A 26,708-nucleotide genomic window follows, 5' to 3' on the forward strand; every position below is an offset into this window, starting at 1 on the left:
ACACAGACACGTGTGGGCCCCCCCCCCCCCAGAACACTGATAAACTTATGATATGAACAATCATCAAACAATTCAAAATCTAGCTCCTCCGGTTTTATTTCTCTCCCTTTTTGGAATCCAGTTTTACAAATACTTACAGCATGTCTATGCAGATAGGTTCCAGACAGAGCTGAACTTGCTCTGACTAAACCAAGCTCTTCAAACCTGTTGGCACAGATGTATCCTGATGCACGTGTATACCACTACTTACCCAAGGAGCTGCACAGATACCAAAGTTGCTCAGTGAGCAGCGTGAACTGCTTGTGAGATACGATTATTAGAGCTGATGCAGCTCCAGCAGATTAGGTAATACTAAGAAACACAGCCTCACCAGCACGCCAAGGCAAAAGAAAAACTGTGGAAAGTTATGTATCACCTTCCATACCACCTACTTTTGCCTGCAAGCAGCAGCCCAGACCAACACCTACCAGCAACTTACAGGACACCGTGTTACTGCATTCATTCTAAAATCAAGTTGCTCTGTTCCTTAGATTTGAGGTCAGGAAGATTCCTTGCCATACTTTAAAAGAATTAACTAAAAAACAGACTACACGCTTCAATCTATTTTCTATGTATTTTCACATTTAGCAATAAATTTACTCCTTAAGGACTATGTCTTTTCTGCTTTGAAGTCTGAACTTAGTTCAAGGTAGTAGTCACTAAAAACTCTACCACAACCAAACCCGTGTAATACTCTGATTTTGATCCAGAAGGAAAATTTCTGGATCTAATACTGTAAGCTATTATTAACTTACAAGGGTTTTAAATGCCTAGGCTAAAGTTTAGTGTATTAAACCCAAATATTTTCTAAGGAGCATCACCTCTGTTCTCTTTAGATGCAAACTTGTTTCAGGTGTGTTGAGGCTGCCACAAAATGGTGAAAGCCTCAACACACCTGAGACAACTCTAACCAGTAAAGAGGGTTGCAGGGGTTTCCTTTCATCCACCCTACATTTTTGCAAACCTTATCCACCTTACTACCTCAAACACATCAGAGTCTTCAAGTAATAAAGACAGAATTTGTAGGCGGATCCACGATATTGTCCCAGGCAACAACTGCAAGGTGCACTGCACAAGCCCGCTTTCTGTCCTTCCCAGTGGTCCCAACTATGGATAGACCCCTCCATACCCAAATCCATGAAAAAGCTTGGTTCAAAAAACCGCCTCTCTGTGCATTTTGTACCTGGGGAGCTACACATGAACACACATTTGAGAAAATTCCTAGGAACCCACATTCCAACAGAGCTAGAAAGGCTGTTTCTAGTACTCTTAAAAGCAGGCTTGATCTCAGTATGAAAATAAAACTTGATTTTTTCCTCTCATAAAGGTGACCTTGCCAAAGAGAAAAACAAAAAACCCAAACAAACCTCAAAAACAAACAGGGAAGGAAAAGAAAAAAAAGGGGGGGGGAAGAGTTTGTTTCCCAAATCCGCTGGCAGTCCCTAGGACAATGAGCAAGTGTGGAGAAAGAGAAATCTTTTCAAACTCTTGACGTGTTTTTTGTCAACTTCCCATAATTACTTTTTTTTTTTGGCGTGACCATGCCTGGACGCTCGAAACACCCGTTGGAAGAGTCAGCCCTCACAGCTGGGAAGCAGGACTTACAACAACAACAATAACAACAACAAAACAGGAAAAAAAAACCCCAACAAAACACTGCGGCGTGCGCGCACACCGCCCGCCCCGGAGTCACCCGTCCCTCAGAGACACGGCTCGCTTCTTGTCACGTTAAAAACACCCGCCCCTCAGCCAGCATCGTCCTCCCGAACTGCCACCACCGAGCTCTCCCTCACCGCTGCCCGCGCGCGAAGCACAACCAGACACAACCGAAGCGGCGACACCAGCACCGCGGCGGGAAGGCGGCCCTGAGGGCGGGCGGGAGCCCCTACCTCATCCCCTCAGAAGGCGGTTGGCCGGCCGGTAACGGCCCGGCTCACACCGCCGCCGGCGGGCGCTCAGCCCAGCAGCGCGCGGAACAAGCGCCCGCCTCAGCTCGGTGCGGGCCCGCCGCGCCCTGAGTCAGTGCGTGCCCGGCGCGGCAGCCACAACGGTCACACAGAACCGAGCCCGCCGCCCCGCACCGGGGCCTTGTCAACTGCCGTGACTCACCAGCCGCCCCTCCACCCCCATGTTCCCCCTCCAGGCTGCAACAGCTGTTTTATCTTCAGCAAGGTCGCTGTAATTGCGCCACATAAAAATAGTTACAAGGTACTGGGGGGGGGAGGGGGCTGCTAAAACGCTGTTGCTTCCCTTTCGGCTGTGAATGCGCGTTTGTGTGGATGCCCGCGCCGCCAGAGCGGGAGGGCGGGGGAAGGAAGGAAGGAGGGAGCCCTGTGGTGCCGTAGGGATTCATTATTTCATCAGCCGTTTAAAGTGTTTGCTTACTCCCCCCCCGCCCAGCTCCTCCTCGCCCGCCAACGGCCCAGCACGTGGCGGTGCGGGAGCGATACAAACGCGTTTGTGGGGCACAGCGGTTTGTTTTGCTTTCCACGCCGAAGCCTTGCCGCGTCAGACGTCAGCCGGGAGCCCGGCACTTTGAAGTCCGAGCCCGGCGCCGAAGGGTCCCCCCCCATCCCCATACCTCCCCTTTGCTGGGTGGGGGGTCGGCGGGGATTGACTCGCCGGTCCCGCGTTTCCCATCCTGGAGGAAAATGTTGCTGCAACGCGTGCTCGCCCCGCAGGGACGAGTCAGGATGGGAAGCTGTTCTCTTTCACAGCTACAAGCGTGTGTCGCAGCACCATCCACCGGGCTGGGAGCGTGAGTGAGAGAAAAACAAGCTTTATGAACTGATGTAAAAACAACTCCAGAAACGGGGCTCGCCTTCCCCACAGGAGAGGCGGGCGACCGCCGGACGGACGGAGCTTGTTCGGTGCCATCGGGGGATTGGGGGCGGGGGGCGAAGTGCCCCCCGCCAGGCCCCTCAGGGGGCACCGGGTAGGGGAGGCGGCGGGGCCCGCTGGTCTTTAGAAGGCTCCTTCTCCTGCGGTACCGTCCTCTCCTTTCTTCTCTCTATTCAGGAGAAGGAGTGGGTGGTTCGTCCGGCAGCAACAGGAGGAGGCTAGTCAAGGGCAGCTGTCAAAATCTCCCTCCCCCGCCCCCTTCTCCTTCCAGTTTAATGATCAAACGTCTGCCTGGAAGAAAGGCGAGGGAGCGGGAGGCACGGAGCGCTCTTGTGTGTGCATGAGCAAGCGGGTACCTTCCCCCCCCCCCACCCCCGCCGGCCCGTCCCTCCCCTGCCGTCTGACAGAGCCACAGCAGCCCGGGAGGGGAGGAGAAAGGAGGAGGAGGAGGCAGCCGCGAGTGCCAGTGCAGCGCTCGGTTACTCTCCCGTACTCGCTGCGGGGAGGAGGGGCAGGGCGGGCGCTGTGTACCTTTTCCTCCCGTGCCTTTCCTCACTTTAACAAGCCGGGGCCAATAGCCGGCAGAAGGGAACAAAGGGACGGGGGGAGGAAAACCCACCCCGGCAGTGGCCGCACCAGAAAACCCCCTGGGGAGGCAGAGCCCTGCGGCTCCCGCTGACAGCAGCGCGGCCCCGGACTGGGCGCCTGGTTTCGCCGCCGTGTTTCTTCTTTCTTCGTCGTCGTCGTCGTCTTCCTCCTCCTCATCCGTGCCGAGTTTAAAGAGGGAGCGGCGTCCGGCAAAGGGAGGGAAACTTGGGTCGGTGTGCGGAGTATCCGGCGGTCCTCGTGATCAAGATGAAAAGTAAAAAAGGTAGCGGTGGTGCGGTGTGCTCGGCCGCCGGAGAGAGCGGGGTGCCCCGCGGGGATAGGTTTCGGGGGAGGGAACTGAAGGAGGGGGCTGTTGTCAAGCCAGTCGGAGCCTGTTTTCCCTCTCGGCCGTTTTCTCCCCAGTGGTCCCGTCTGCCCCCGGCCGAGCTCCCGTGGAAGATGGCAGTGGATGCTGCGCTCCCAGACAAAACATGCGGGGCTGTTGTTTGGAGGCGGCCGCCTCTCCGCGCCGCTGGCTCCCTGTCAAAAACATGTTCAGCCGCCCGCTTTTTGCCTCCGCGAAGTTTTGTTTTCGCTCCCTTCGCCGACCCCCTTCTCTCCACTAAAACGCTTTCTGTCGCTTTTCCCCTCCGAGGCCTGCCGTCAGGCAAGGGGGAAACGAAGGTGCGGGTCGTGTTACCCAACTTGGGGTGGGGGAAGCGGGGCCGCCCGCAACTCCTTGCGCCGGGACCCGCCGGCGCCCGGCAGCTCTTTGTTCGCGGCAGCGTGGGGTTGGGGGCCGGCGGGGGCCTCGGCCTGAGGCTATCAGACCCCATTCTCGCCCTCGGTGTTTTGCTGGAAGTTACTGCCTTTTGATTCCTTTAAATGGGGAAAAGAGAAACAAAAAAGTACAAAAGTTTCGGCACAGGTAGGGTTAAAAGGAGGAAGACTTCTTTTTCCTCAGAAAACCAAGGCTTTTTAAGTCTTCTTTGTGTTAATTTTCAAACAGACAAACTTTACAGTTAGAGGTTCGTTACGTATTGCGCTTGGGGTGCTTTAAGTGTCTTTAAATTAGAGCTTGGCCACAAAGGCGCGGAACGTGCTTTCAGGTTTAACACATCTGCGCTGGCTGGAAAGAAGTTTATAGCAAAGCAGTGTCTCTTCAGTTGCGATTTGCCAGCTGGTAGTGTGGGACGAAGGGTGTTTTGTATTCAAAGACCATTAAATTACCCGAAGTGGAGGGTTAGACGGGAGCAGTGCGCATGTTCAGTACTCCAGAGTTGTTCTGGTTTTCCCCTACTACGCATTCCTGCGGCTCTGTAGTAGAGCAGCCTCGCTCATTGTTAGTATCCTTGGAGCAATTAATGCATATGCAGTTCGTGAAATCATCGGGCTGTTGGAAACACGGTGTACTAATATGGTTCGTAGCTCCCCTTAAGAAGTTTTGGATGCGCCATTCAGCCGAGAGGTGCGCACACAAAGGGAATTAAGCCACAAAGACGAAGTTTAAGGAGCGGGTGGTACTGGGCGAGCGGAGCTCCCGCAGGACAGGAGCCGGGTGCGGGTCCGGGATTGCAGCGTGGGGCTGCTGTGCCTGGAGACACGAACCGCAGGGGCTCCGGAACCCTCCACTCGCCCGAGGCAAGCTGAGATTCTTAACCCTATTGCTAGCAGGGGGATTTGGTTGGGTTTTTACTTATTTTTTTTGTTGGTTTCACTGAATTAATTTAGCCCAGTTATTTTTAGGACATTCCTATGCTCCCTATTTGCACAGCAGTGGTGAGCTGGTTTCCTGTCTGCTGTTGCTTCCATTGTTCAGACTTCTCTCCCCGAGGGCAGCTGCTGGTTGGTGAAATACCAAACTCCCCGCACTTTCAACTGTTGTTCTTACCACCCCACCGCACCCCCCAGCCCCCCCGCCCCGAAATAAATGCGTGTGAAAAGCGCTGACGTAGTTTCTAGGTATGCATGTGGAGGGCTTTGTGTGTGTATCTCTGTATGAGAGGGGAAGAGATCTGCTTTGAGGATTGCAAGTTCTGGGCTGAAACAATGGAAACAATGAAAGGTGACAGGCAGGAGGGAGAACTCTTGAGAGGGGCCATGGGCCTGGGGTTTCCGTGGCAGAAATTAGGTGAGGAGACAAAGACCAAAACTTTTAAAAAGATGTTAGGGCTAGGGTGCCTTTGTTTTATTAAAGGTTGGGCTTGTAGTTATTTGTGACCTCCTGGCATTTGAGGCACATTCAGGAAGTTTCAAAGAGTGACTTTGTTAGAGCTTTCTTGCTTGCACTCCTAGAAAAGTCTCGTTTAAAAAGGGGGGGGGGGGGAGAGAGAAAAAAGTATTGCACAGCCAAATCCGGCTGCTTTAGAAGAGATAGAGCATAAGCTGTGAAATGCAGAGGAAAACAAATAAGCTGGTTCCTCAATTCTGAAACTTGTTCAGAGGAAAAAGTTGTTTGGCTTCCCCCCCCCCCCCCCCTTCATACTGTGGAAATTCCCTTCTGCATCGTTGTAGTTTTGTAGTTCTTGGTTACTTATGAATAATTCTAAGCTAATTTAGTTTTGTTGTTGGATTTTAAATTCACATTAAATTTTAGTTAGGTTTTTTGTTTGTATGTTGGATTTTGTTATTGTTTGAGGGGGGTTTGTTGTTTTGTTTGTTGGTTTTGTTGTGGGGCTTCTTTTCCTTTTTTTTTTTGCTAACAGGCTGTGGATTAAAACCCCGAGGACTTTTCTGTGGATAGTTTCATTTACAAATAATAATCTGATAGCAATCATACTTGTTAATTAGCTGATTTAGAATACAGTCTCGCAAAGACACAGGCATGTGCTCAAGTTTATACATGTGAGGAATCCTACTGAACTTGGTTACAACAGGATCGGGGCCTTATGTGGGAACTGGTTCTGTTTATCTGTGCTTAAGAAATTCAGAGAACCCTAAGGGGGTGGGAGGTTTTCTGTAGGTGATTTTTGTCCATCCTCTCTTTGGAGGGCAGAGATTGTTCCTTGTGGTATACTTTGTCCTGTTTTGAATAACAATTGGCTTCTGCCACTTCCTCTGTGAAGCTCTTCCTCGACACAATGGGATAGTTGTTGGGGTTTTTTCCTGATACTCTGCCTAATTTTTTTTTTTCATTTGCTTAACTTCCATTTCATTTGTCTCAGCCTCTCCAAATACTTTGTCCTCCCCCTCAAAGTATTTCAGCATGTCGCCTTAAGGAGCAGTAGATTATTTTGAAATCAACTTTAGTCATCACTGTACTACTTCTACTCGAGTTGCTTCAAGCTATTAACGGTTGAGTGTTGAGCCTAGACTCGAGATCCTAGGTGTAATCTTCCCTGAGCTGATTACAGGAGGACCTGTAAAGTCTTTGGGCTGTGATACAATGCAGCAGCATATTCAATCATGTGTATGTCTTCAGCTGGAAGCCAGGAGGATAAAGTAATTTATAAAGAAGGGATGCTGATCATGTAGTTCTTGGGTCATTAACAGCATGGACTGCTCATCTGAGTGAGCAGGAGTGGAGAGCTGGGATTTTGTATTGTTTCCCAGACCTCTGCAAATTAACTTGTGGTGCTTAATTTAGTCCTGTAAAAGCAGTTTTTCTATTTGTTTCCTCCAGAGTACCTTTAATCTAAAATGACCTGGTGCTAGCCTGCTTTTAAGACAAAACAAATTAGTAGGTCAGCTGGGGCTACTCGTTGTGTCCACAAGCCTTTATTCTGGGTGTAAATAACAGTAAGCCAATGGTCCAGTCATGGAGCCTGGCCAGAAGCCTTTTCAGTTGGGCCCTGTTAAAACAGGAAACCAGCAGCGAGTAGCCTGATTACTAACAAGACAGAAAAACAAAGCTGGGTTGTAATCAGCAGAAATGCTCTAATGAAAACAGAGCCTTGACAGCAACAACGTGGCTCCTGCTCTAGTAAAAAAATATATCAGCTGAGGTAGTGTGAGATTTCTAGCCATGACTTCCTGTTGCTGCTCATTCTGTACCACGCCAGAGAGATCTGCCACAAGTTTAGAGGGCTGATGATCTATTTAAATGAGCTTATTTAAATGAGAAGAAGTTGTACTACGCTGAGTTTCCTGCTTGACCAAAACCTGCTTTGTGTTACTAACTTACTGTGTCAATTAATATGACACACTAAGCGAGCAGGTCAAAGGGCAGGCTCTGCTGTTGACTCATTTCTTGCTAGGTAGGTTACAGTTAGTCAGATGGCAACTTTTACTTTAGCAAAAGATCGTGTTTGCAAAATAGAAAAACGTTTTTGTGCTGCTGGCATTCAGATAATATTTTGCCACTTTTGAGTGAAAAAGAGCAACAGTTCTAGAAGTTGTGCTGTCAAGTCAGTTTTCTCAAATTCAGAGAGATGCCTGTGGAGTCTTTTAGCTGTGGGCTAGATCTTGGAGAGGTTACTCCAGACACAGTGGTGTGTGCCTGGAGGATTTTTTGTTATGTTGCTTAAACATGGCTCTTAAAGCATTAGACACCTAACTTTCTCATAGGAGAAGCTTCTTTGGCTTCTCTTCCCTCTTATTTCCAGCTCCTTGCTGTTGGCCTCTCCCTGTTTTCCAAAGTCCTGACTTGCTGCCTATTATACTTGAAAACAAACAAAAAACCCAACCCACTGAAGTGCTGCAATGCTTCTGGTTTCTGACAAACAAGAACACTGCACTTGAAAACATTGTCTGAACAGTGTAGGCTAGTTTTAGCTAGTTTTAAAATTCAGTTTAAAAGGGATGAGCTGCTTTGCAGAGCAATCATGTTGTCTGTGCAGGATCTTTGTTCCAAGAAGTGCTCCTCATGGCTCCACGAGCCCATTGTGCAAGGCATGTTCTCAGGTTAGGTTGCAAGCATGACAGCACTTTCCGTGAAGCTATGACAAATACAAAGTGGTTTGCTCACAGTCATTTTAAAGCAAGCTTGACATACTTTCTCCATGAATTAAAAATCTGTTTACATAATTTGGAGTTTATCTTGTGTTGGCTACTTAAATATTGTCCTATTGTTCCTGTTCTGTGACTGGATAATTTATGTAGCTAATCATCACTGGAAAAATTTGGTATGTCAGTTTGGTGTTTGTCGGTTACATAAATCAGCAGTCGGGAGAATGAAAACAATACTCAGTAAGTTACTGAAGTAACTATGCCAGACAAATTGCAGATTGATGATCCTGCTGGGAATGCTTGCCTATCAAAAATGTGCATTGAAATTTGGACAGCTTAAACTGAATTTAAGGATGTTGGCACTATTCATAAATAGGGGAAGGAAAGAATAATGCGCCATGTCAGCTTTGGCTAAAGTTCAAAAGTGTGGGGAAAGGTCCTCCTTTGCTCCACTCCCCATCCCCCAAGTATTAAGGAAAGCTTGCACACTCACACCTTTGTGTTTTGGTTTTGTTTTGCTTTGTTTTTTGGGGGGTGGGGTGGTGTTGGGTTTTGGTTTGGTTTGGTTTTTTTTTTCTTAAATGATATTAATTCCTTCTATTTCTTTACTTACGGATATAACTATAGCTTTATATAGTTTTATACTTCCATGGGCATGCTTCTTGTATTTCAGAGCTGACTTTGTTTCCTTAAACAGAATTTTTGAATTATGGGTGGGTTGCCTACATAAAACAATTACTTTTGACATTTAACTTGTTTTTACTGTTAAGGTATTTAGTTTTGATGTTATGAATAAGCAAGTTTCTTCCACCCCCAATCTAAGTTCAAAACACAGAAAGATTAAGGGCTTGTTTTCCTTCCGTAGTTTCTAGAAAGGGCTTCTGAAAACCAGTATAATTTCACTTGAAATTAGTATTCTACTGTTTGAAAATGGGTGGTATCTTATTTGGGTTGACATACAGTTTGTCAGATTACTAACATTTCTGGTGAGCTTAACCTGGTGAGTATTTAAAGTATGGTTTTCTTTGTATTGTGCAGTACTACTTGTATATCCTATGAAAGGAGTAGAACTGTAGTCTTCCTAACTATACTTTTGTTTGTCTTAATTTTATTTACATACCATAGATTCATGTTACTAGTTGTGTGGTGTTTATATAAAGGGATAATCAAATTCTGAAGTCTGTTCTTTGCTTTGTGTTGAAGGAAAAAGGTATGCAGTTAACTTGTAAATCTGGAGCCTTTGTAGTAAGTGTAGCACAGAACACACATTTCCAAAGATTAAAATATCAGATGAAAACCATGAAGTTGAAAAAATAACCAGGATGCAAAGCAGTACATTTAAAAGAAACAAACCAACCCACCCAAACATTAATTAAGTTCATCTCCCAGTAAACTGATGGACTCTTAGGCAACTGATTCTTTTCTTTGCCTGCACTTTTTTTTTTTCTTTTTTTTTCCTTCCGAAGTGGAAATCCACTCTGGTGGTGGCAGAGTGGATTATTCTTTTCTAGTGCCATTAGTTTTTATTAGCATATTTTGAATGAGCTATAAATCTATAAAATCTTCAAGCTACCTCTCCCAGGAGGGAAGCATCAGCATGTTAAGAAGAAATTAAATAACCCATTGCTTGAGTTGGGTGTTCTTGCTTATTGACCTTTTGCCCAGCAACTGGATAGTTACCCTTTAAGAAAACTGTTGGATGCATACCATAGCAAGCAAATTTGGACAATGTTCATGTTAGGTAGAAGCTATCTGATAACATGCAGCAGATAAAAGGTTGCTAGGGGAACAAGAAAATGAGGGTTTGCAGAGAAGAATTCCTTTAGGAACAGAGCATTGCTGCTACTTTTTGTTCAACTGACAGAAAAGCTACAGCTTGTCAAGTTAATGCTACAGGACAAATCCTATATAGGAGGCTATACCATGAGTCATAGTAAAGACAGTTAATATAATAAAAATGTGTGAACCATAGAATGCTGGAGCTGAGTAGTTTACAGATTTAGGAGGCTGATTGTTATTGTCTTGTAATTGTAGGTGTAGTTGCAATATCAGGCAGTGAAACGGAGGATGATGACACCATGGATGTCCCACTGGATCTTTCCTCATCTGCTGGCTCAGGAAAACGGAGACGACGTGGCAACCTGCCCAAGGAATCCGTGCAGATTCTTCGGGACTGGCTGTATGAGCACCGGTACAATGCTTATCCTTCAGAGCAAGAAAAAGCGCTGTTGTCCCGACAAACACACCTTTCCACACTACAGGTATTAAAAATAGTAGTACTGGCTTCAGAAGGAGCTGTTTTCTGTTTTCTTCTTAATTTACCTGTGGTCTAGTCACTGATGCAAATGTTTACACTGCATGTAGATTTCCTTTCTTATTCTTACTCACTCTCATTCTGATGGCACTTCTAAGGAGAAACACAAATCAGTTGTGTGTTATGATGATCTTTGTTTACTGGGGATAAAATTACTTCTCTGGGAGAACAGACAGTCATGAATTTGAGCATGCATGCTAACTTGTGCAGAATTGGGCCCCAAAAGACAAAAAGTGTCTGTATAAGGTAATCTATTGTGAGAAGGTGGTATTTATTTGTCAACAGAGGCTTTATTGTGATAGATTTGCTTCTTAACCTAGAACTCGTCACTACTAAAACTGCAGCTTGAGGCTTGTTCCTGCAGAACATGTACATAGATTATTACATGTCTGATGACTTCGTTAACATTAGTGGAGCAACCTGTATGGGATAGAGCTAGTCAAGTGTGTTAGTAGAGGTATGATGAGGCTTTTGTGTGGTTAGTCTGGATTCTCATCCTGGAATACCACTAACAGCTGCAGGGTCCCTTGGATGCGTCATTCTTTGCTTCTATGATCATCTTTGGTGGAATACTGTTGACAGTTGCTGCTTCCCACCTCTTGGGAAGGTGGCTGCACGAAAACTTGAGTTGACCCTGGTTTGGTTTTGTGATGTGCTAAATATCGAGTGTGCCTGCTGAGTTCTGGGCTTTATTTTTCCAGATTAATTATTTAGTACAAATTTTGTAATTGGCTATAAAGTAAAATTTCCTTAGTATAACATCATAAAGAAAACTTCCTTTATGTAGTAAACAGAAAAAAGACGTTAAACTATAAACTATCCTGTATCGCCCAGGAAACTGGTTTGATATTTAAACAAGGACAAACTTAAATGAGGTAATTCATGTTATGTCTGTCGACACAGTCAGTTGAACAAGGAAAATCAGTAACTATTTGTGGGAGGAGTGACTCTTCAGAGAGAAAAGGTTTTCCTGTTGTTAATTAACCTAGCCTAGGGAACAATAGCCAATAGGTTAATGTGTGTGCACAGAGTTAAAAGCTAAACCCTTTGGTTCAGGCTAGAAGTCTCCAGATGTCCCCGGGCTTTCTGTAACAGGAGTGGGGAGCCGGCAGTAGAGCTGGGACAAGGGAAGGGCTTTTGCCAGGCGTGTCAGAACTTGTCAGTAGGCCTGTCTTTTGTTCTGCAGTTAAGGAAACTGCTTGGAGGGATTCATTAATCTAATCCAACAACTCTAATGGCACATAGTTGGAAATGAATGAAGGTAGAAATTAAGATGTCATTACATTCCCAGGTCTGCAACTGGTTTATCAATGCACGCCGCAGGCTCTTACCTGACATGTTGAGGAAGGACGGCAAAGACCCAAATCAGTTCACTATCTCACGGCGAGGGACCAAGCTCCCCGAGGGTGGCCTGGTGGAGTCTTCCATCAGCACAAAGAACTACATTCCCCTGCTGGAGGAGACTGCCTTCCTTCCCTCTGCTGCACCGCTTGGCAAGACTGTGTCCTCTTCCAAGCCAGCTTCCCCGGGATCAGTCCTGGCTCGGCCGTCGGTGATTTGCCACACAACTGTGACTGCATTGAAAGATGCCCCTTTCCACTTTTGCCAGCCAGCTGATGTAGGCCAGACCACGGACCTGCAGCAGCCCCCAGCCAACGGCTTCACAGACAACTCCCTCTCCTACCATGAGGACGCATCTAAACTGGGACCTGGTGCGAATGCACAAAGTGGGCTCTTTAACACTCCTCCTCCAACCCCACCAGACCTCAACCAGGATTTTAGCGGATTTCAGCTACTGGTGGATGTTGCACTCAAAAGGGCGGCAGAGATGGAGTTGCAGGCAAAACTTATGGCTTAAATCTCTCTGTTCTCCTTCCCGTTTTGTTTTTCCAGGCAGGGATCTAACAGCTGTGGGGTTATTGCCACCCACACAATATCAAAAGACTTCACTGCATTATTATTATTTTTTTTTTATTAATCTTATTTGCACAAGGGATTGCTGAAATGAAGCTTCCTGTCACTGAGATGGTCTTCAGTGGAATATGGTCATTCCAAGAATTATAAACTTAAAGCTACTGTAGAAAGAAAGGATTGTGTGTTGGTTTTGTTTTTTGTTTTTAATGTTTTCTTCATAGTTTTTTCATAATGTGAGATAGTTCCCAAGATCATGTGATTTGTTTTTTCTTTCAGACTGTGCAATATCTAGTAATGATATAGAGTCTTCTTATCATTCCCATGTGGAACAGAATATACCGACATGCTGTTTAAAATAAATTTTCAATTTTTTTAACAATACGAACTTTGGATGATTATGCTTTTTTTCCCATAATGTAATAAAATATTTTCTTTACAAATGGATGCCTACAGAGTATTTTGTTGAATATGAGCTTTGCAGAAAACACAGCTGTACTCTTGAAATAAATGGAAGTGAGAAATATTTTTTGAGCTCATACTGACGTTAGTTTAGAGAGCTGCACTAGCAGTTGTTGTTATCCAGATGTTTAAAGGAATGCAGGAAAGTGGGCCAGAAGTACCTGAGTGTGTTCTGCTGTGTTGAAATTTTTTTAAAGGGGCCAAAGGGAGCTATGTTGGCATAGCTCATTAAATTCCAGGGGGATATCTTAGGACCCTCTAAGAATTCAGGTTTTGGTTCCTAGACGTACCTTAGGGCTGGGAGATGTGACAGCACATGGGGAAGTTCTCCTGAAGATGAAATGAGAAGCCTAAAAGGGGGTTTGGAGCAAGTGTCTTTGTGATGCAGCTCCTAGACATCGCTGGTGACAGATTTTTAGGGGGCAGGGCAAGGGCTCCCACTCTTATCCTTGGACTAGCAATGACAAGGTTTTGACTCAGTAATTCTAGTAGACTGAAATAGAAGAGACTGTATTGAGTTGAAATCTGAGCTCTGGGAGCCAGGTCTTGGTGAGATGCTTAAACAGGTGGTTGACTAAGATTCAGAAGAAATCCCTCTTGTTTTGGGGTGTATTTTGGCCAACAGAATCTAAAGTTACCTTTCAGAAAAATACTTGGCTATCAAAAGTATTACTGAAAAATGTGGACTTGCAGATTACATTTCAACTTACTTGAATGTCAGTTGCCCACCCTTATCCTTCCAACAACAATGAAATAAGAGACCTCAAGGGGAAAAAATCAGTTCCAGTTAATCCTTAAAAACAAACCAGTTGTCTGTTTGGGAGGCTGGGAGAGGGCTTTGTGGAGCAGGAGAGCTGACGAGTGCAAGGATATCATTATGAGTAGAAGACTGCAATGTGTACTCATTTTGTTTTGCCGTGGCCTTTTATCTTTTTGTAGTGTCTGGAAAGATTATTTGTTCTCTGGAGTACTCTGGAATTCTGCTGAACTTCTGCCTTTCTTTAACCTTCAAGTTTCAAATCAGTGTTTATATTTGAAAAAAATGAAGGCAAATAGTAAACACTGGCTTACTCATGTCTGCGTCAGCTTCAGTAACACAGAGTCATCCTAATATACTGTATGAATTGTCCTGGGTGCAGCAGTACCAGCTGCATGGTTCTGAGTTGCCAGCTGGGCTTAAACCACGACATGAATATAGATTTTTATTTTTTTTTAATATACTTTCTATTGAAGTAAAGCTACAAAAAACAATTTTTTAACATAGCCATAGGTGGCTGTATACTTTGTCTTCAAGGATAGCATGTGAATCCAGAAAGAGCCTTGTGTCTTATCTCTGGACACACTGTACTTTATATGTTTAGTCTATTTTTCCTGGGATCCCCATGTATGGGTTTATCTAGTTTTTTTGGTGGTGGTGGTTTGGTTTTTAAATGGCTAATTTTATAATAAAATGGAAGTACACTTTTGTGAAAATTATGATGTCAATGTTGAGAGAAAAGTTGCTCAGTAGACATCCTTTGTGGCATAGGTGGTTGTTCTCAAAGGTTGCTAGGCACCCAAAGAAGAGTGTCATCTTTGGTGAAGATCTGGAAGATGCTTCCTTGTCCACATGCAGGAAGGAACTTTATGGCAACACTCCTTACACCCATGCCTCAAGCGCTGACAAGGAAAAACAACCTCATGCAAATACATGCATTGTTTAATTTAAGTGGTTTGACTTTTTCTCCTTCCCTCCTGCCTTTCGTTTTTTTCCAAAGCAGGTTGCTGGTGTGCTGTGACATAGAGAAAAAGGGGGACTTGGATCATTAAAAAGCATTCTCAGAGATCTTTACTCTTCATTACTCTGCCCTTAAAAAATGTCAGCAAGTTTAAAAAATAAACCCAAACTTGAGCTCTGCTGGCTGAGCTGACCATTTCTGTAATTCCACTAGAGCAGCTGCAGTACTGAAAATGAAAATAGGATGACTAAGAAAGCTGTTGCCATTCAGGTTAACAGTTGTCATTGAAAGTGACAGCCTGTGGTCTCTGTGCTGTTTCCATTTACCGGTAAGCCATACAAAATAGCATTAGTGTAACAGCACCAAAGTCCTGGCTGTTTGATGAGCACTGCATTTCCATTTTGCTGACTGACTTACCCTGGGGACTTCACTTGTGACCAGTTTTGCTTGAGGCCTTTTTTTTTTTTTCTTTTAATTATTATTTGTGTCAAGGTTACACCTAGGAGTTCAGCTGTAGTCATAAGCCAAACCCCTTTGGTCGAATAGCACCTGGCACACTGTGTAAAAGCTTTTCCTCACCCTGAGGTGTTATTTAACTTGGAGGAAGACAATTACTCATCTTGAGTACCCACTAAAGTAATATCAAAGGGAAGTTTCTGATTTCCTGTAATCTAGCACTGATAGTTTTGGTGTTATTGAAGTTTGCCTGAACCTATTCTTTCCACGCAGAAACTCGAAGTAACTCCAGATAAAATTATCAAAGGTAGGTAGATGTAGGGCATGAGATGGAGCTAGGATCCAGAATTGAGCAGGAGTCCTAGTAACAAGCCAAAGGCCTCATGGGCCGGTCTCTCATCCCTGGTAGGGCAAAGGAAAGTTTATTCCTGGAAACTTGGTTTACCATGGAATAAGGAAAAAAAGAAAAAAAAGGCAGTATAAAGAAACAGTGAGACAAAACAGGCAGTTTTTCTGTTCTTGCAGCAGTGATAAACCTAATTGCAAGCTGTGTCAAAACTTAACCTCTGACTGAAAACATACACTTAGGCTGACTCTGAAGATGAAGGGAAGGCATTGCCGTGCGTTACTGGAGACCACGTGGCCAGCCAGGGCGTAAGTGAGCTAAGAGGTATGAGAAATCTATACCAGGGAAAACAGCTCGCACGCAGACTTCGTCAACCTTGTTTTCATGGCTTTTTTGTCTTGTAAACAAGTTGTGGCAGCTGCATGTGATAAATCTCTGTGCAGAGCAAAAATAATTACAATAGGGAGGGAATCTTGGGACTGGCGTCGCCGCCTGTGTGCGTGGAGGGGGGGTGTCTCGCTGCCTGTTTGGGGGGGTTGGCTGTGGTATCCCACATGTCTCCCAGCTTCTGCCATGAGGTCAATGTACACGTCTATAAAACCATTGAAGCTGTAACAGCTGGCCGCATGTGCTATGGGGGAGGGAAGGGACACCCAGAGAGCACGAAGCTGGGATAACTCAAAGCTGGGATAACTCTTTCCAGGAGAGCAGTGCAGTCCTGTATGCTCCCAGGCAATGCCGGTTCTGTGGTCATAGGGATGCTGCTGACTGGGCAGAGGGAGTGCAGGCAATAACCTCACTGGCAAAAGGGCAGCAGGAGAAAGTGAGCAGAAACCAGGGAGAGAGAGTGTGGGTGGCAATGGGGAATGCCCATGGTATTCCCCTTGGAGAGGCGGGAAGCCCAGCCAGCAGAAGGTGCTATGCAGCTGGAAGCCCAGGTGCACCATGACCCTGTTAAGTGTCACATTTATACCTACGGTATTTGGGCCATTTGCAGTTAACTGTGTGCTGCCTGTCAAAGTCTGTTTTCATTCGTTGTTTTCCTCACAGCACTTACGCAGTTTTCTTGTTAACGCTTAAAACGTGTTCCTGGAGCGCTTCATAGTTCTCTTAAAGCTCTTTTGGGTTTTCTTTTTTTTCTTCTTGGCATCTTGCAGTTGTCAACTTCCCTTCTGGCTTCTGCCAAATAGGGATTACTGGCATGAATACAGCTCCTGTTCACTTTTCAGGACATTACTTGTTTTAAGTCTCTTGTTCACCAATTGCTGGAGTTGTTACGTCTCTATCCTGTTTCGCTGGTTCAGCGGGCTCTTCTGCCATGAGTTCCAGTGTTACGACTGAAGGAAAAGAGATTAGATTAGCTACCCTCTCTAGCAAAACGTCACTTAAAGCTGTTGCTGTTCCAGACATAATAATTGCATCCACGTGTGCTGTATGCATTTCAGTGTCTATTCTGGTCTGTATCATAACAGTGAGTGCCTGGATTTCTGTACGCACAGAAAATAACGCAAAGTGATACTAGCTATACTACAAAGTCAAAACTCAGACTATTTTCTACCTCTAAATTTTGCATTCCTTTCTCCTTACAACTCAAAGCCATGGCATTTAGCCATTTTGCTCACCGTTTTCTTTGAAACTGGGTTTACCTGCCTTAAAAAACTCCCTTTTCTTTCTGAAGCTTTCTAGCACCTTCAGCTGTGAGGCATCAGGTCTGGGACTAAAACTGGCAAGTATCACAAGTCTTGCTAGCAGACTAGGGTAGCTTCCAACAACAGATAAACCTCACAGCCCTATACAGCACTGCAGTGCTGCCTTGCTGTGTAATATGAATCACGGTTCCTGAAGCTGATGCAGACATGAATAAGTCACATCTGCCTCCAAGCTAATCCCCGCTCTACTGCAGACCAGGGTTTCTGCCAAATTTAATGTGTTTCTACTGACAAACGAAGTGTTGATCTTTCAGGTGCTTACACCCATGTGTAATAAACCTGTAAACATGTACACAGGTAGCAGTGCTTTGAATTAGTGACATAGCCCAGGGGACTGGTGGCAGCTTGTGGTTTGAATGAGTGCAGCTGACAACTATCTAACCCTGTTTATTCTTGGACAGCTTCTCTGCAACCACAGACCAGGGCTGTGGCCGCTTTCTCTAATTGCAGCCGAGCCAGTCTCTGCCCTGGGCAATGAGCCCTGTCTGTAGGTGTGTAGCAATGTGACCCACTCAGAGCAAAGAACCCTTGTCTGGGCATATATAAATCCTGCACATGGTTTCTGTAGTGAGCCTTTCATCACATCATTCAGCTGATGATGAATAGGACTGACCTGACTCCAGCAAGAGCAGGTCAATCTCAGTGCTGTGGTTTTGTAGCAGGTATCTATATTTGCATGGCTTCTCTGAGTCTTTCCCTGTCTGCACCACTGCCGGGGAAATACTGCCCTGGGAAATGTTCCTGGAGCTCCTCCATCAGTGACATTTCACAGGTTGGCAGGGTTCTGTTTCTTTTTGAGAATATTCACTTTTATCAGTAGCAAAGAAATAATTACCAACTGCGAGGCCTGTAATTTTACCAGTATAGTATTCAATAAGGAATCAGAAAATGTTTGGTCCTGCCTCTGAAGTTCCTACAGTCCAATAGTTCTTTGGGAAATGATGTGTCATACGCTTTAAGCATGTTGCTGCTTTTTCCCCTACAAACAAACACTTAGGGCCAGAATGGCTTACATTAGGGATAAACCATTTGGATTCTTTAACTGATGTGTCCTATTTTCAGCATGAAACAAGTATTCTTTCCTATCTCAACTTTGCCTCTAGTGTCCTAGCTTTTTTTCACGAGCAAAATTGTTTTCTGTTAATTGGTGAACAGATTTTAGTGCTTGGCTGGGGGCTTTTGGCCTTTTGACCTCTCCTTTAGAAGCTGTTGATTCAGAAGACAATCTTGATCATAATTTGCCACCAGCATATAGATTCTACCAGGACACTATATATGTAGTAGTGGCCCCATCCCTGGCAGCGTTCAGGGGCAGGTTGGACGAGGCTTTGAGCAACCTGGTCTGGTGGAAGGTGTCCCGGCCCATGGCAGGGGTATTGGAACTAGATGAGCTTTAAGGTCCCTTATTACTCTAACCATTCTATGATTCTATGATCTCCTGGTAAGGACACCATACATATATGGCTCCTAGTATTTATATTAAAAACCCCCACAAAATCTCTTGACCAATTGTGGGAAGAATGTGATGTCCTCCAGCTTGCTTTTATGAATTTGTGTAGCCTGACTTGGAAATTGTTCTGGATAGTAGACACATAACTGATGGTAAGGATCACAATAGTTTTGTAATTTTCCTGAGTAAGTGTTCAGCTGTTTTGCCAGAGCCTGTAATTTCGGTTCCTTTTCTAGCCTGCAATGTTCTGATTGCCCGACCTTGTGTCAAATGTCTTATTTTGTTTTCTTTTGTACTTCTAGTCTCAATCCTTGTTTGAACTCTCCCTCTCATCTCTCTCCGTGTTTGACTTGAGAGTGCTTACATAATATCATGCATAGTCCATTTAACTAGGTTAGAACTTATTTTGACTAGTTTCCTACTGTTTTGTAAGTCATCTGATCCTTGCTACCCTGCTATCCTAACCACAACAGCAAATCTTGCTCTCATGCAAACAAATCAACTTCTCTTCATGAGAGAAAGCACATCTTCCCTGTGTAGATAGCTTTGTTTTTTTCTAACTTCTGCTTTCTGTGCTGTGACCAGGGTAAGCCAAAGAGAGAAGGCATTAGTATTAAAATCCGTTGGGCATTTTCAGAAACAGAGGGAACGTTTTTAGGTTCGAGTCAATGGTGTTTCTGGTTTCAGCACACAGTCTTGGGTCTGCTGCCACAAGCGTTCCCGAGGTGGACATCCCACCAGGTGAGGTGTGAAGCAGACATTCCTCTGCCAACCTCGACTAAAAGGTTAGTTCAGGTTATTGTATGAAGTGCTACTTAGGCAGTTGCTGCTGTAACTCATTCTTCATGTTAAATTCTGCTGGCTTGCATTCAGCCAAGGTATTTCCAGTGATGTGCTGCCAACTTTCTCCAAGGGCTTCCTCAAAAGTCTTTCTTCCTTAGCTGGTGATACATGGAAAAAACTCCTGTAAATATCTCCTTTTAGTGCACAGATTTACATCTGCAAAGTGCATACTGTCTGTTGTAAAGCTGCCAGTCCCTCCACCTCCCTTCCTCTACCAAACCGGGCCTTCTTGACCCCCTGCTCCCTCCCTCCTGCTAGAAGCAGCTTCAGCCAATTTCATCTCCTTGCCTGCTGGGACTTGTAACCATATCAGCTGCCCTGGCAGCTGTTACCAAGTTTCTGGAGGCTGCTTAGACGCAGAAAGCCTCCTTCATTGCCTGGTCGGTAAAATAAGAGATGTGCTCTGGGTCTTTGAGAGACATCTGGTCTTATTTCTCGCCTACTGTGTCCATAACACTTGAAGCAGGGGGAATGTCCCAGTCAGCTTCTGAAGCGAGAGCGCCATCCATCTCTTTGGACCCCAGGAGGAGGTGGTGGGAATGAGGGCATACAGGTCTCTTTGTGGGAAAGTTCCCACTCAGTCCTGCAACACCTTACTCCTTCACCTGGATGTGACTGTGGGAGCCATGGAAGCAGTGCAGGTCCCTGGCGTCAGAAGGGTGCTGGTAGTCTCAGGGTGGGCAGCACGTGGAGCCTGGCTGGGGAGCATTCCAACAGCCAGCACTGCTCTCTGAGCCTCCTCTGATGTGGTGATTTGAATTTATGTAAGCCACACGGAGGTTTGGGGGGTGGCATCATTTCCTCTCCCCCTATTTACGCTGGTAAGCAACAGGTATTTCCAGTGTGAGAAATTTCCTTTTCTTTCAAATGCAGTAATACAGCAGCTCAGGTTTCCTTCCACGGGGTGGGAGGAGCAAGGATTGGAGTGTGGACCAGCTCATGCCCACATTAGCCAGACTTTTCCTGTCTAGAAAAGTGAGTCATCAGTGGCATGACCCTAGTGCTCCCTGATGCCTGTTGTGCTCGGGGGAGCTTGACTTCAGATCCTCTACTTCCCTGGAGATTTGCCTTTAATTCTTGCCTTACCCCAGCCCCCTTCCGCGTTTGCTGGCGGGTCTGGGCCTAAGCGGGCTGCTCCGGACGCCTTCCCCAGCGCCTGCGGGCTGCCTCGGCAGGGCGTGCGGAGAGCTGCCATTGCGGAGCTGGAGCTGCTCCCTCCGCCTGGGGCTCATTACGCGCCGCTTCCTCTCCAGCTGCCAGGGGCCTGGAACGGAGAGCGGGGAAATGGCATGAGAGGCGCCTCTGAAAGCTGCAGCGCGGTCCTCGGCGCTGCCTGCCATGGAAGGAAGAGCTGGCTAAGCCTCCCTCCCTGCGGGACGCGCTGCCTGCCTTAGGAATTCCCCTGCTGCACCTTGGGAATTTTAAACTGCGGCCGGTCAGCGCTGGCTGGGTACGGGATGTGAGCTATGGGTTTTGACAAACCCCTTGTACACCTTTCAATTATGCATAAGAAAAAGTGAATAATCTTTCCCATTCCTCAGCTGTGTAGTTTGCCTGAACTTACTTCCCTGGGATACATCAGAGTTTGATCTTTAAGAAATGCTATCCAAAAAGCCCACGTGTAAAAACGTAACTGCTCCAGCGATAGGATCATAAACTGCCTTTGATCCTGTAAATTGTTGAACCACAAGTCTGTCTGTTGCTCAAGGACTGCAGGAAATGGACACGGGCTTATGCAAATTTCTAGGAGAGGGAATGTTCTGTAGGGCTGGAGGCGGGGAGGGAAGATAGCTTTTGCTGCAACTCTCAGTTTCTGGATTGCAGCTGAATAGTTTGGCAGTCCCGATGCTCTCCTGTGTCACCCTCCTGCCAGTTCCCACGGCTTCTACCCCTCGCTGCTCACTACCCAGTTGTGCAAGCCTGGAGTAGTGAGGTTTTTCAGAGCTCTTTCCCGTGTATGCCGGTGGCATTTACAAGCAGAGTCTGCGAACTTGGTCCTTTGGCTGTGTTTTTCTCCAGACAGCCACAATGACTGCAGTGTTCATGTTTCACTTCTAAATCCCCATAACTTTTGCCGGTGGGCGATATTTGCATGGAAGTGGGTGAATCTGATGGTAAAAGGCAAAACAATTTCTTTGGGAACCTTGAAGGAAACCAAGACTGCACCGGTGCCCAAGCAAGGCAGCACACAGCAACAGCACAGCGGGGGCACAGGCCACAGCTGGGGAGCTATCAGGCAGGACTTCAATTTTGTGTAAAATGTGAATTTTCCTCTTTCCCAGACTTGTAAAAGAATACTCAAACCCTTATAAAGTGGCAGGTTGGGTGCAGTGTCGGGGTATCCATCACCACATTCAGAACAACTGTGCTTTACATCCTAACCCTGGCTTAGGGTAGCAGATCCTGCTAAAAAATAAGAATAGAGATCCTTTGATCCCTTCATCCCTTCTCCAGTCTTTCTTTTTTTTTTTTTCCCTTTTCTGGTATGCAAGCCAAGTGACATGACACTGGACTTTGGTACTTCACCTGATTTATTTCAATTTGCATGTTGAAGAAAGCTGTCACGAGGGCAGGATGAGCCCTCAGCTGCCCTGGCAGGACTTCCCTGGCAGCCGTGCTGTGGTGCCATGCCATGCTGGGGGAGGCTGTGCTGTGTCCAGGGCACAGCCTGACATTTTTTGTAAGCCACTTGTGCCATGCAGGTACAGGGCTGCACACACCCGAATGTGGGGCAGTGCTGCCTCAGCTGGGCATGAGTTTGTTTTGCTGTTTCTGTTTGGTTTTTTCACCTTGGTGATAATTCTTACCCAATGCATGATCTCTGCTCTATGTACTTTACTACTCCTTGTGATAATAAAAATCCGGCCCTGAACTTTTTCACTACAAAGGAAACAAGAACTTTGCCCTGTCAGCTGTTCACAGGCTGCCTAGTGATGCCGCAGCCTTTTCTCACACGCAAAAACCTCCAAAGTCTGTGGAAATCAAGGCTACACTGATGTCAGAACGCTTTCTCGTTTTTCATCAGTATGGGTGGAGAGCAGGTGCTTTGACATGACATGTGACTTCTGGTATCAGAAATCTCTTAAAAAAGGTACCCAACTGGTCAGTGGAATCAAGCCTATAAACTCCAGGATTGCCAGTAACGTGCTGTATACAGCTCAAAGTGCAACCTGTGATGGGCAAGTGCTGAAACATTAACCAGACCTTGGGACACCGTCTGTAGTTGCCGTTCGGTGCCCATGCCATTGCTCCTGGGTGCAGAGAATGAGGGCTGCACTGTTATTAGTCTGTGCAGAGAAAGGGTGCAGCAGTGTTTGCACAGCACGGACAGACGCGCTGGCGGTGGCCCCGAGACTTTGTGTGCACAGCAGTGGGACAGCAATAGAAAGGTACGAGCTTCCCCATGCGGGGAAGAGGGATAAGCCGAGAGCTGGAATCTCAATTTCTGGCTCTTGTTGAGGTGCTCTGGCAAGCAATGCAGTGGTGGTGGTAGTGTGAGGCCACCCTTCCACGTGCATTCCCATGTTTGCAGGTCTAACCTGCCCGGGGGTGAAACCCCTGACTCTTAGCTTCCCTCTGACCTCAGCTGAGGTAAGTATGTGGGAAGAACAAATACCATCCCTGGCGGTGTTCAAGACCAAGATGGACAGGGCTTTGAGCAATCTGGTCTATTGGAAGGTGTTCCTGCACATGGCAGGGGGCTGGAACTAGATAATCTTTAAGGTCCCTTCCAACCTAGACCGTTCTGTGATTCTATGAAATGGCAGGCTGCAGTGGCAGGGAGAAACCGGAATGATAGAGATGCTTCTGGGCCCAGACCTCAGATGATTTGGACCTGGGTGGTGTTTTGGTGGTGGGTTTTTTTCGAGCTCTGGTGAGCTGTCCTGGAGATCAGGTAAGGAGACACGAGGAACCAGAAAGCATTTCCGAGCACGCGAGTGTTGTAATCACATTACTGCTCACTGAGCTCAGCTGACACAGGAGACTGGTAAACATCTCCAAGTGCCCACATAGGTAACAGCACATAAATCCTCAGAGCACCCTGAGAAATAACAAGTCTTTTGCAACTTTGCCTTTGAACTCTGAAGGAGTTATGATGGATGATGGATGGTGGCGGTGCCCAGCCGTACCGTGATGGGCAGTGCAGCTTCTGACTCACTTGCAGAGGTTATATCCTGACATGAAGAAAAGGCAGAGCCAAGCTGTGCGCCGGTGCCGATGCAGACAGCTGCAGAAACTCATTTCCTTTCCAAACACCAGCACCCTCAGCAAGGTGCTTGCAGCAGCCTTGCACGCTTGGTGCCGGGACAGAAGCCATTCCTATAGCATCTGCTCATTCTATATACACATGTAATGTTAACCTACCTGATTCCCTCTGCTGGTTTCTCCACAACCACTACCACAGATCCCTGTCTTATCAGTGTGATGGCTTTGAGAGCAGCCTCTTCCATTAAGGCTTAAGTAAGTTTACCTGACAGCATGTCCCGGTTCAGGAGCAGCAAAACAATGTCTTGCCCTGCTGATGCTGAGTTATTACCTGGCAAGGGTGTGGAAACCATGAGATCATATTTTATCGTAGTATATTACAGCTGCAGAAAAAAATATTGGATTTTGGGTTTATATCAAAAGACTAATTCTTGGTCAGGATGATAAAGTCTTTAGATCTAGGACTTTGTCTTCACAGCTCTCTTTGTAAAGTAATTGCTCTCCTAATAGTGGCAAGAGAAAGGACATGCTCATTTATGATGCTCTAAATCACACAGTTCATTTCCAAAGACAAATAGCAAAATCGTGGCAGAGAGCTCTGGTGCAGGCTCCTTCTTGAATTGTAAACACTGCAGGACAAACCATCAATATTTGCACAATGTTCAGCCCAGCCCAGCACATATTCGTTGGAGCTTTAGAGTCATGCTAATAGGACTATTAAATCACGCTGAAACCCTTCTTACAGTATTTACAATTTAACAATAACTGTGCATGTGTGTGCCCAGTACAGTGGATTGTGACTGTGCAGCACCGGAACCAGAAAACCCATGATGAGGCCAAGTGTGGCAATACAGCCTCCCACTCTTCCCACTGTTTATCACACATGCTGCAGTGGCTGGGACCCTTTCTGGTGCTGCCACTGTTAATCAGAAGCCTCTTCTCAGGAGGAATGATGTGCGAGTAAGTGTGTTACTGTGCGAGCTCTCACCAGATGTGCCAAGGACTGTGGATTGAAAAGGTGTGTGTGTGGTGGGGAGGGAGAAGCATTAAGAATACCATTGCCATGTTCCCCTCTTGGGAACACAAAGCCCCCTCATGGGCTTACACAAATGTGACACAGAGAAGAATTAGACTTTTGCAGTTTCATGTTTCCTTGACCTATTGGGACAGGAAGAAAAAAACAGATCCAGCTTCAGCTCCCAGTTATAATGTTGAAATACATGCAAATATAATACACTGGCTCCTGAGGTGTGAGAGCAGTTTCATGTTGTCTGTTGAAAAATCAGAGAGAGAGTGAGCTAAAGTATAAAGATAATTGAACAAAAACCAGATGAGTTGAAAGCTAAACCTCTGTCCCAGGTGAGTGTAATTATTGGTGTTTCAGTGTAATTACTGGCGTTTAAGGAGATTCATTCACCCTGCTCTGGTGGGTTTTCTGACTTGGCAATCAGTGCAAGGTAAAGCAGAAAACACTTGGCTCCAATAGCACAATGTCCTCTTACCGTGTGAGTGAGGGATGTGCCACAAGGAAAGGTTCCCAGTCAGTGGCATCTCAGCAGACAAACCCTGGCAGTGGTGCCTGCAGCTAACACATGTGGCAGGGATGCTCTGACAGTGCCCACGTTGCGCTCACTTGACACTTGGGAAGGCCTTGTGCCGTTAGTGTTAAGCTCGCACATGCTACTTGACATGAAAACATTTCCAGTTAAAAATCATTTCAGAATATCGTTATATTTGCTCATGCAACTGTCAACAAACAAAATCTGCTTGGATTATGCTTCAGTGACAAACTCTGCATGCTTCAACAGGTTTTCTTTGTTTTGGCTTGGTTTCCTGATTTTATTTCCCACTTTCTATGAAGAAATTTTTCAGCTTAGAGAGGACAGCTATGGAGGGTGGTCTGCTTCCTACCTGAGATCTCAGCATTGCCTGGGAGAAGCTGATCAACATGAATCATTGCAATGAATGCAGTACTACACACAAATAGCTTTTTTCCCCTTTTGTATACAAGCACAGGGCTATTAAGCAAAGGACGAGAAACGTGTGGAGTACACCGCGGTTTGCTAACATATGGCTGGGTTCCCAGGTCCATGTACATTCTTGCAGACAGGCTACAGTTGCCATGATGCTATTGCCAGGAAAGATGTAAACAAAACGAAACCTCTTGTTGCCAGTTAGGTTTGTAATACAAGAGAGTACTTCATAGAGTCTTTTAGATTGATATACGCTATCTATTTATCAAAGATGTTGTTATATGTAGTCATACATCTTCACTGACGTAAGTCACCATTTTTTAAATGTTTTAAAATCACAGCAGTATTACTATGTGGTGACTCGGGGCAGTGAGCAAGGTTATAGGACCTCTTTCAGAGGATCATGGGTTAAAATTCAGGTGTTTTAGGCATAGCTCTTCTGGGTTCGCTCACAGATTGACAAATGGGCACATTTCTGTTGAAGTTGCTAAAGGTTTGTCTTTATGCCTCTACTAAATGTCACAGCTGGCAATTAGCCTGAGGTGAAGTCTCCTTTCTCTCCCAGCACTGCAAATACAACTGTGTAACCTCACTAAAAATCCGACACTGGTGTTTATGCTGGATTAAAACAGTTGCTAGTAAGATGAAAACACGACTCACTCTTTCAAACTCATGAAAGCTTACTTCATGGAAGTAACAGCCATGAACTGACCTGGATTACTATTGGGTTACATTATTTATGCCAAGTCCATGCCACATTCCCCTGAAGTTGGCATCATTTCAGTAGCCTGTGACAGCCCTGCCCTGTGGAAGCCCCAGTGTTGCCCAGGGTCTTGCATCTCCCCTGCCCTCATCTAGGCACCCAGGGACTCCTTGAGAGCATGATTCTGCCCTGCCACATCTGGGGCTTGCAAATAGCAGGGTAGAAATTGTGGTTGTGGTGGCACTGATACACTGGGAAGGGA

General features: G+C 45.9%; 1 protein-coding gene across 3 annotated transcripts; it reads left to right on the forward strand.

The window, feature by feature from the left end:
- Positions 1–2,033: 2,033 nt before the first annotated feature.
- On the forward strand, positions 2,034–12,964 carry TGIF1 (TGFB induced factor homeobox 1). Of its 3 annotated transcripts, none has more exons than XM_030496294.1 (3): positions 2,034–2,247; positions 10,390–10,616; positions 11,961–12,964. In XM_030496294.1, the coding sequence occupies exons 2-3, from the start codon at positions 10,434–10,436 to the stop codon at positions 12,525–12,527; spliced, it is 750 nt and encodes a 249-aa protein (XP_030352154.1). In that variant the 5' UTR covers positions 2,034–2,247; positions 10,390–10,433; the 3' UTR covers positions 12,528–12,964. The 3 variants fall into 3 exon arrangements, with proteins under 3 accessions (XP_030352154.1, XP_030352144.1, XP_030352163.1); XM_030496284.1 differs by lacking the exon at positions 2,034–2,247 and adding an exon at positions 3,303–3,751; XM_030496303.1 differs by lacking the exon at positions 2,034–2,247 and adding an exon at positions 5,449–5,599.
- Positions 12,965–26,708: the final 13,744 nt, after the last annotated feature.

Source organism: Strigops habroptila, chromosome 1, assembly GCF_004027225.2.
Source record: "Strigops habroptila isolate Jane chromosome 1, bStrHab1.2.pri, whole genome shotgun sequence".
NCBI lineage: Eukaryota > Metazoa > Chordata > Aves > Psittaciformes > Psittacidae > Strigops > Strigops habroptila.

Bases quoted from the DNA above. Each gene is read 5' to 3' on its own strand.
- TGIF1 (XM_030496303.1), top strand. From the start codon at position 5,467: ATGAGAGGGGAAGAGATCTGCTTTGAGGATTGCAAGTTCTGGGCTGAA. The intron at 5,600-10,389 runs GTGAGGAGACAA...TTGTAATTGTAG, and splicing joins GTTTCCGTGGCAGAAATTAG to GTGTAGTTGCAATATCAGGC. The intron at 10,617-11,960 runs GTATTAAAAATA...TTACATTCCCAG, and splicing joins CACACCTTTCCACACTACAG to GTCTGCAACTGGTTTATCAA.